This window comes from Zophobas morio, unplaced genomic scaffold (genome assembly GCF_036711695.1).
Source record: "Zophobas morio isolate AGI-343-1 ecotype UQ-CSIRO unplaced genomic scaffold, CSIRO_AGI_Zmor_V1 ptg000093l, whole genome shotgun sequence".
Taxonomy (NCBI): Eukaryota; Metazoa; Arthropoda; class Insecta; order Coleoptera; family Tenebrionidae; genus Zophobas; species Zophobas morio.
The window spans coordinates 382516-392959 of NW_026972198.1; the positions used below are offsets into that span (position 1 = coordinate 382516).

The window sequence follows — 10444 nt, forward strand, 5'->3', positions numbered from 1 at the left end:
TATCTTAATAATGTCAACAAATAATACCATCGATCACACACTTGAGGAATCCAGTTACCTTAAACAACATTCTGAAGATCGAGGCATGTTAAAATAAATAGTTTTTATATATCTAAAACTTTCTATCTTTTTTTATTAAACGTATTTTGGCAAGTAATTTAGTAGTCTTTACACCGTTTTTTCTGTAGCGGATTATGCGTTCCCTTTGAGTTTTCAGATTCGAAGAAATAAAAGGTCAACTAAAGAAAGCCTTTGGAAAAAGGCTTTGTGTTAGTTAACTTATTATTTGAAATAGGAAAAAATTTATATATTTGTATATATTATATAAATGTTTTTAAATTCTTTGTTTAGGTCTCGTACGGGGACATGGGTTGTATTTTTACAGCGATCTTAATAATTTAAATAAGGTTGTTCATTAAAATTTAATCAAATAATAATTTTTATGTATAATCGAACGTAGTGTTCTATTTTTGAGATCTCCTTAAACTGGTGTACTTTTGAAGATTGTAGTAAAGAAAAGATAAATCGTATTTTTAAATTAAATCATTTGGGGTAAATAATTTTTTTTAGATTTATAGAATCTGTATATAATATTTTTTGAATATCCCTTTCATATTTCGCATATAGACTAGTTAATAATTTGAATTTATACTTTAGAAAAAGTAATATATTACTGTCTATTTATTGCAAAGTTGACGAGGAAGATGAATTGAGAGTAAAGAAACTTTGTTCTCAGCGTCCGCTGAGGTCTATAGTCCCCTCTAAATCGTCTGATGTATGTTTTTTTTATAATTACTTTTCTTAATTTTATTTTAGATTTCATTTTTATTGCTCCACTGAAGTTTTTACTATTTTATACTTTTATTATTTTCATTTTATGATCAATTTTTGTAGTTTTTATTTAAAATCTTTTTTTAGTAAGTGCTAATAATTATATTTTTATATACTACCTTATATTTTTTTGAGTTATTTGGTTATATTGAATTGCTGTCAAGTATTTTTTAGAATTGTGCTATAATTAATTACCAGAAGGCTCTAGTTTTGCTTAATTACTACCGTAAGATAAAACGAAATTAGATCTTCTTTTGATTTTGGAGGAATTTATAAGCGCGTAGTTAAATTTTATAGTTGATTTTTAAGTAAGTAAACTATTTACATTAATAATTAGTTAATATTTTTTTAATAATACTTTTATTTTACAGTATAACTTTTTATTTTCTTTATATTACTTCAAAAAAAATTGTTGAGTTTTGTTAACAATTTTTTATAAATTTTTTGTTTTATATAATGTTTTTGGCGTTTGAGATTTTTTTTAGCGCGTAGTAATTTAATGTATATAACAAATTTTTTAATGTTAATTTTTTTTGGTACTGAAGGATTCTATAAGCGCATAGATAATAATATTAATTTTTTTAAATCAGTTTGAGTTTAATTTTTAGCTTCTAGTGTTTCATAAACTTTTAAATTCATTTTTAAAATAAATAATAAAAAAATTTTAAATTAATTTTTTTCTAATAATTTTTATATTTTATTAAATCTGTTGCTTTAATTTCATTATGGCTAAACTTTTTTGTATAAGTTTCATCATAGATTTATAACATGTTGCTTATTAATTTTTATGTGCTCGTAAATTTTTATTATTTATAAAATATAAATAAAAATACCTTATTTAAATTTATTATTATAAATTTTTTTTAAAAAAATCGTTAACATTTAATTTGAATTATAATTATACAAAACTTAATAATAATTATCGCTGGTAACTTTTTAACCTAATACTTTTTTACTTATTTACTAATTTAAAAGTATTTTATTTAAAAAAAAAAAATTTAACCAAGTTTTATATACATGAATTTTTAGATAAAAAAAGTTTTATCAAATATAATTTTTTCATTAAATTTAAAGAATAAAAATTAGTTGCTGGGAATTTAAAATTTTGATTTTTTTAATCTTTAATTATTATTTTTATGTATTTTTTAATTTCTAATTTCGTCTATAAACTTCAGTTTTCTTCTGAGAAAAACTTTTTTTTAAAGAAAAAGGATCGTTTGTTTCATCTTAAAAAACGAGTGGTTCTTTTCTTCTTCATCTTATTATTGTTATGACAACTTTTATTATAGTTTAAAAGTTTTTATATTATTTTTACTTAATATTTTAGACGCCCATTTCTGATTTGGATTTTAAAATTATAAAGCAACCAACGAAAACTTTTGGAGTTTCTTTAAGTACTAATGAGTTTATAATATTTTTATATAATGTTAAACTGTTCTATAAAAATTTGCTGAATTATTTATATTAATTTTTTTTTAATTTTTGATAACGAAATAATAAATTTTTATTTTAATTTTTTTGGTTTTTATTTCCTTTTTAAGTTTTTTAAATAACTTCATTATTTTGTTTAACTATACTTGCAGCTCCTTTAAATCAAAAGTATTTTTTATTGTTTATATTACGTTGAAGTTATTAATTTTTTTATTTTATTATTAATATTATAGAAAAAAGTTTGTATTATTTTATTTATTACTTTATATACTTGTAAATTATTTGATCCGGATTTTTTACTTTTTTTCAACTTTTTTAAGTTTTTTAGTTGGAAAGTTATTTAATTTATTTTTTCTATAATTTTTTATAAAAGTTATTTATTTTTTAGCTGAATATCTTTCTTCGCGCCCGAATGGGATTCTTATTCCTATTATTGTCACTAAAATTATTGAAGAATTGAACCGTCGGGGGCTCCAATTGGAGGGAATTTACCGCCAAAGCGGTTTTGTTTCCGTTAGAAACGTATGAAAACTTTTTATGATTAAATATAATAAATAATGAAAATAATAATAATTAAATATTAATATATAATAAAACTTTTATTATAAAAGTAAAATATCTCTTCTTATTTATATTTAATAAATTTTTTTACTATTTGATATTTCATTTGTATAAAATATTAAAGATAATTATATGTATATAATTATCACAATTATGTCTATATGTCATATTATTTTGTTATTAAATTTTATAAATATTTCGTAATCGTTTTTATATTTTAATACCAAAAAAGTTTGGTTTTCATTAATAATATTTTTTTTTAATTTGATTAAATATAATAATAGTTTGCTTTATTTTTTATAGGACTTCACAATAATTATTTTTTTTTGGCTTTTTTATTTACTATGTATCTCTTTAAACTTCTATGTTTATTATTTTTGTTGTAAGTTAAGAGGAATATTTGATTCGCCATGCAATTAGACTTCGTTTGTCTTAAGTGGTTATAGCGTTTATTGTCTTCCGACCTTATTTTGGGCAAACCTGTAAAGAAAACTTGCATTGACTGTTGTTAAGCGAAATTTGGCCTTTTCACTTTAAGCAACCCTGCTTTTGATTGGTTGCCGGTTTAATACCTGTTTGTTAGATGGAATTTATTAGAAAGGCAGTGTAACCTTAGTTTATCATTAGATTTTCATTGGCTACTGCTCCTCGGTTTTCACCTTTCTTGAAAGTTTTTATTGCTTTTGATGGGTTATAACGGTTGCCATTGTCCCTTACTGTTCATGCTTTTCAGAGAGGCAGTTATCATCTTTTTTTAAGTATTTTATTGGCTATCAACAAGCATATTTTTTCTGATTCGCCGTTTTATACTCTATCTTATCGCTTTGATTGCTTAGGATATATTTTTACACCAGCAACGTGTATAAACCCAACCACTGCTCTTCTCTATGTGTTTTTATAAAGGAAAATTTTATTGGACAGACCATAAAAACTACATTAGTCATTGGCTGGAAATACTGCTCTGCCGTTGAAAAAAATAACTTTTTTGTGCGACAAATAATGTTTTTTACTTTCGTAGTTTCTTTTTGCTTATTACTTTTTTTATATACCTTATTATAAATATTTTATTTACTTTAATTATTTTGAAATTCATTTTTATGAATTTATGTTATTTTTAATAAATAAGTATTGTTTATATTTGTTTTTAGACTTACTATATTGTTTCTTTTAGTGGTGTTTATTGTTAATTATTTTTGTTACTTTATATATCTTCATCAAAGTTTATTAATTATAAATTATATATTTTTTACTATAATATTAATATAAGAAATATTTTATTTTAATTTCATTGTTTGCTTTTTTTATTTATTATATTTATAAACTTTTTTATGTTGTATTATTTATTAGTTCATAGACAATTCATTATTTTTAAAGGGTTTAAAGATTTATTAATAATATTATCACATTATATATATATATATTTCATGGGTTAATAGCAAAGTTTTTACTTTAATTTTTTAATACTAAAACAATTAAGGTTATTACTATTAATAATATCTTTGTATGTTTTTTGTTATCTATATATTATTTTATTTATAATAAAGTTTTATATTATATGATTATTTTTTATATTTATTATTATTTATAAGAAACAAAAAATTATAGTAATTTTCATGTTATGTTGAATATCTTATTATAAATATAGCTGTATTAAATTTGAATATTGCAATGAATTCTTTTTTTTGTTAACATTTCCTATTCAAAATAATATATTAAGTTTCAATATAACCATGAATACTATTTTCTTAAATACTTATTTTATTAAATATAAAATTATATTAAATTTGTTATATATTTTTTAAATATTTTATTTTAAAATATTATAATAAATTCTTTTATTTTTGATAATCGTTTTACTTACTAAATATAATTATATTAACTTTAAATATTATAAATTTAACAATTTTATAAATATTATATTACTCTAATTATTATTTAATAAAAACTATAATAACAAGGATTTATTAAAAATATACATAACTATATTTAAAAAAAAGTAAAAAAAAAAAAATAGAATTATATAAATATAAATAAGTATAACTACACATAAAAAATATAAATTATAATAACTAAAAGTAAAAAAAATTATATAAATTAAGTAATTATTATGAGACTTTATATTTTATTTATTATTTATATTAATTATAAATATATATAATAAATTATTTATTTTTACTATTTAAAGGAATTGAAATCCGAATTTGATAATAACGAATTAGAAGTTGATTTAACGGAAGAAAAATGGCACAACACACACTCTATTGCGTGAATTTTTTATTTTGTTTTGGATTCGTTTATTTTTTATTTTCCCTTGCTGTCTATTGTGCGTGGTTTATTCAAAGTTGTATTATAAATCTTATGATTCACTTTTATACTAATTTTTAAGATTTTTTTCTGTAATAAAGTTTTTTTAAGTTTATTATGTATATTTATTTTATTTTTATTTTTATTTTAACTAATTGGTTTATTCTTATAAAAGTTTATTGGGTAAAATTTTAAAAAAATTTGGTAAGTTCATAAAATGAGCTCATAACTTTTTTTGTATAAAATTTTATTTTTATACGGGCTTTAACGTAAATTGTTTTATGTATTCATACATTTAATAGATTTCTTTATATAATCACTTTTTAGTAGAAATTTATATTACTTTTATTTTTATATATGCATTAGACTAAAGTTATATTATATTTTTAATATTATAATCTTTTTCGCATAACTTTTTGTAAAAGTCATTTCCTATATTATTCCTAACGAATTTTTTAATAAAATATTAAAAAGTTTATTTATATTTATTATTTTTATTTTAAGTTTATTCAGTCTTTTTGCATTCTGAATGGTTTTTTTAAAAACTTTAAACTGGGATTACTTTTTTATTGTATTATAAACGTTTATATTTATATTTGCATACTGAATATTTTTACTAAAACTTAAAAAAAGTAGAGTTTTAATATTTTTACTATATTATATACTACAACTATATTTTTATTTTTTATAATATTATAACGTTTATTATTTATTATATGTTTATTCAGTTTATTTCCTTATCTTTAAAACTTTTTATACTGTATTTTTTTTATTTACAAAAAGTTTTATTCTACATATTAAAAACTTTTTTTATAAAACTTGTAAAAAGTTATTATATATTATATACGTTTTGTTTATAATATTATTGTCTTATACAGGTTTATTAAGTTTATTTGTTTTTATTTTTTTTTTAATTTTGAAAAGTTCATAATTTATATACTCTGCTAATTTAGCAAACTTTAAAAAAAGTTTGTTATTTTTTATTACTGTTATTTTCTCTAATTTTGAAAAGTTCATTAAAGTTATTGTTACTATTTTTCTATAAAATTTTATAAAGTTTATTATTATTTACTATTACTTTTTTTTTTTTCAAAATCTTGAAAAGTTTATATTATTCATTATAACTATTTTTTTTGCTGATTTTAAAAAATTTTATTGTTATTTATTACTACTATTTATATATTAAATTTTTTGAAAGTTTATTATTATTTATTATTACAAATTTTTTTCAAACTTTATTAGTTTATTATTAACTAGAGCAACTCTCAAAATGTACTTCCGAGAACTGCCCGAGTCGTTATTTACCGACTCGTTAGTCCACGTGTTTTCTTCCCTTCAAACGCTTGACGATTCTGATGCTCTTTTAGTTTGTTTGTACCTAATAAAATACGTTTTGCCTCAGGAAAATTATAACGTACAAATTTATTAAAATATTTTATTGATTGGTTGAGTTTTCTTGTTCTTCAGTTTTGATTGGTTTTGGTTTGTATTTTGAATATTTTTATTTTTATAATATTATGTACTTATAGTTTTATATATTTATTTATTATTCTGTTAATTTTTCCATTTGTTTAATAAATATATTATTTTTTTTACTTTTTTTACTTCGACCTATTATTTTATTTTTACTTATTTCAGCGTAACGCATTTTATTTTATTTTCACTTTTAATTATTACTATTATTAAAGTCAGTATAAAAATTTTATAATGCCAAATTTATATTTAGTGTAATATTTTTATTTTTTTATTATAAAAATTGTTAAATTTTTATAATTTTATATGAATATAATAGAAGTAGTTATTATGATTTTACTATATTTTTTTAATTATTTTTTTTACTATATTTTTATTATTTTAGTTTTTATATAAATATTTATTTTTTACGATTATTTTTATTAATAAAGAAAATAATTTTACTTTCAAGGATTTTTTATATTAATTAGTTATATTTTTTATATAATGTTTAACATTACTTTTCTTTATTAATTTATATTTTATTTTTTATTATTATAAAATTTTTATTGAACTTTTGTTATTCGGAACTTTTAATATTTATATAAATTTAAAAAACCTTTTTATTTTATAATATTATTTATATAGAAGTTTATTATTTATAAACTTTTAATATATATTTTATTATAAACGTGAACTTTTCAGACGCTTCAATATTTATTGAATCACTTGAATGATATCGTTGAGGAGCCTAAAAACTTAATGGGTTCTGCCCAGCTAGCTATCTGCTGGGTTCTTATTATTATTATTATTATTATTATTATTATTATTATTATTATTATTATTATTATTATTATTATTATTATTATTATTATTATTATTATTATTATTATTATTATTATTATTATTATTATTATTATTACTATTATTATTATTATTATTATTTATTTTGAAGGCTCCTTCTCTGTTCGGCGTTGACCAGTTTCCAATTGCTTCAGGCTGTTTTGTAGTTCAACTTTTGCTGGAGAATTTAAAAACTTTTTTTGAGTCTTCATTGGCTTCTGAAGAGGTGAATAGTGATAAATAATAATATTATTAAAATAATAAGTTTGCCTAATTATTTTTTTTGGATGACTTTTATTAAATATTATAATTGATACTAAATTTTTGAACTATTATCAAGTTAATAAAAATCAATAATTATCAATATTATAACTATTTACGACTATTTTAGTTTATTTATAAACATAATAATAAGTTTGGATTTCAATATTTTTATCACGAAAGATCAAAAGAATTCTGAAACTTTTGCAGTCGACCGGAATTGACGTTTCTTCTTTTCCTGTGTTTGGAGAAGAAAAGAAGAATTCAGCGGAAAACAGCTCCACTTCGTTTAGTAAAGAAGAGAATGAAAGCTCGAATTCGTTTACTTTCGAGTCATCCGACCCTCAAAATTCATTAAAATTTTCTCCTCACGGGGATTTTCCCGAAATACATAAAAAATATTTTTTGCAAGGGCGATCGAAAAGTCTTCCGGCGAATAAAAATTCTATAAAGCTTCTGATAAACGCCGATAAGAAATTTTTTAATAAATCGAGCAAATCTGAACATTTTGATAAGCCAAACTTGGTAGCGTGCAAAAAGTCTAATGAAAGTGTGCAGGAAAGTTCGAGAAGTTTTGTTATGAGTAAAAATCCTGTTAAGAATTCAGTAGAAAGATTGGAAACACCGCTTTCAGACATAGCTAGCTTTTCTGATTCGATTTTATTAGAGCGTATTAGAAGTACGACGGTTCCTACTGGCGCAGGATCTGCTTGGAATAATAATAATAATAAAGCCAGCAGCTTGTCTTCCGCTTCATTGGTCGGTAAAAAAACTTTTCAACCAATTACTCTGGCAGGTCGACTATTTCTAGTATATAATGGAAATGATTTTATTTTTTATTTACTTGAATTTTACGGAGTGACCTTGGATTTTTGTTATAAGCAATTTTTTTGCATAAAACCTTAATAATTTTCGTAATTAAGTTATATTACATTTTTTTGTGTAATTTTAAAAAAAAGTTTATATTTTTAATAATGTTTTGTGATAAATATATTTTATTTTTTATTATTAAGTTATGATTTATTTTAAATTGATTTAGTTTCATTTTATATAAATTTTTTTGGGTTTTTTAGTACTAGTGATTTTTAAAACTTTTCTTTGCAACAATATTATTTCATTATAAAATATTTTTATAGAGTATTTTGAATTATTTGGAAGAAAAAAGTTTCAAAACACCAAATTTTTTAGTAAATATTTCCAAATCAGTAATGTAATAATCGTTTATTTGTTAAATAGTAAATAAGCATTCCATAAGTATTTTAAAAATATATGAAAATTTATGGGGTAACTACTACAATTATAAATAACCTATAACTGATTTGATTTTTATATAAATTTACTTGTGATTATTAGTAAAAATATCAAAAAATATATAAATATTTTAATAATTACTAATAAAATATTGTTTATTTTTGTATATTACTTCTGTATTATTTTTATAATTTTTTTATTATTATTTTATGATAAATTTACTATAATTCTTGAATTTTTTATTTTTTATAAAAGTTTATATAAAAATTATTTATTTATTTAGTTTAATATATTTCTTGTTTATAAATAGTAAATTTATATTGCTTTATATATTTTTTTATTTCTTTTTTTTTTTAAAAATTCTTTTGACTACTTTAGTTTGTTAACTTTTGTTAGTAAAGATATAATTTTTATTTTATTATTATTGTTTTTTTTACAAAAGTTTTAAATAAATTGTTTATTAATTATTTTTTAAAGCTTAAACTTGCTTCATGTTTTTATTATGGTAATTTAATTTTTTTAATTTTTTTTCTTACTACTAATTAAAAAATTACCATTTTTGTTAATATTTTAATATATATGTATATTATAGCGAATAATAAGTTTAATTGAAAAAATCTGCTTTTTTTTGCTTGTTTTTCTAATTGATATCCTTTATTTTTCTATAAAGTAATATAAATTTAAAAAGTTATATAGCAAATTTTACTTATAATTTTCGTATATAAAATTTATTACGATTCTTTGATTTACTTAATTTAGATTTTATTTTATTTTTATATGTAAATTTGCTTAGAAAGTACGAATGATTTGAGGAAAAAACTTTCAGAATTGCATATAAAAAAAGGAACATCCTTTTCTGCAGATCATGAAGATGAAGTAAATGAAAATAAAAAAATGGAATATTTTTCGCATTCAATTTCTTCTTCGAGCGAATACAAAGTGATGGCTGAACTTTTAGATCAAGAAGTTGCTGTACTCGACGAGGAAATCAATCAACTAATGCATTTACTATAAAATAAGTGAGACGTAAAAGCACTGAACAGCGGAAGGAAATTTATATTCTTTTTTTGTATAGAAACTAAATTTCTGATTTGGATTATTCGGGAATTTATGATATATAGATTTTTTATAAATAAAGCAATTTTTTTTTCTTTTTTATTTAATATTTAATTTGACGAATTAGACCTTTTCCAAAAAAAATTTATAAACGATTGTTAGGGATTTAATTTAAATTTAGTTATAGACAACTATTATAGAGGAAGGAAATTTATAATCCTTCTTGTATAGAATTTTTTCTCTGAGCTGTCAATTATTTGGGATTTAAAGATTTATAGATTTATTTATAAACAAAGCAATTTTTTTATTTTCATGGAATAATTAACTGTGATGATTTAGAATTTTTCTAAAAGTTATAAACAATCGTTAGGAACTTTATTTAACTTTAATTATAAAAGTTACTATATATATATAAATAATATATATTTTAACTTTCCTATAGTTTTTATTTGTT

The 10444-nt window shown here is 19.6% G+C and overlaps 1 protein-coding gene across 2 annotated transcripts; it reads left to right on the plus strand.

Moving 5' to 3' along the window:
• On the plus strand, positions 1–10088 carry LOC135144312 (rho GTPase-activating protein 15-like). Of its 2 annotated transcripts, XM_064076332.1 has the most exons (14): positions 1–83; positions 189–269; positions 352–407; positions 461–552; positions 658–775; positions 2007–2072; positions 2159–2225; positions 2651–2784; positions 5009–5088; positions 6385–6541; positions 7285–7371; positions 7535–7648; positions 7867–8479; positions 9728–10088. In XM_064076332.1, exons 1-14 carry the CDS (start codon positions 11–13, stop codon positions 9946–9948), a joined length of 1959 nt encoding a protein of 652 aa, XP_063932402.1. In that variant the 5' UTR covers positions 1–10; the 3' UTR covers positions 9949–10088. The 2 variants fall into 2 exon arrangements, with proteins under 2 accessions (XP_063932402.1, XP_063932403.1); XM_064076333.1 differs by lacking the exon at positions 7867–8479 and having other exon boundaries at positions 9728–9788.
• The last annotated feature ends 356 nt before the right edge of the window (positions 10089–10444 follow it).

Coding starts and splice junctions, on each gene's coding strand:
- LOC135144312 (XM_064076332.1), top strand. CDS start 11: ATGTCAACAAATAATACCATCGATCACACACTTGAGGAATCCAGTTAC. Junction 2,226..2,650: donor AACTTTTGGAGTTTCTTTAA/GTACTAATGAGT, acceptor TTTATTTTTTAG/CTGAATATCTTTCTTCGCGC. Junction 7,372..7,534: donor CCCAGCTAGCTATCTGCTGG/GTTCTTATTATT, acceptor TTTATTTTGAAG/GCTCCTTCTCTGTTCGGCGT.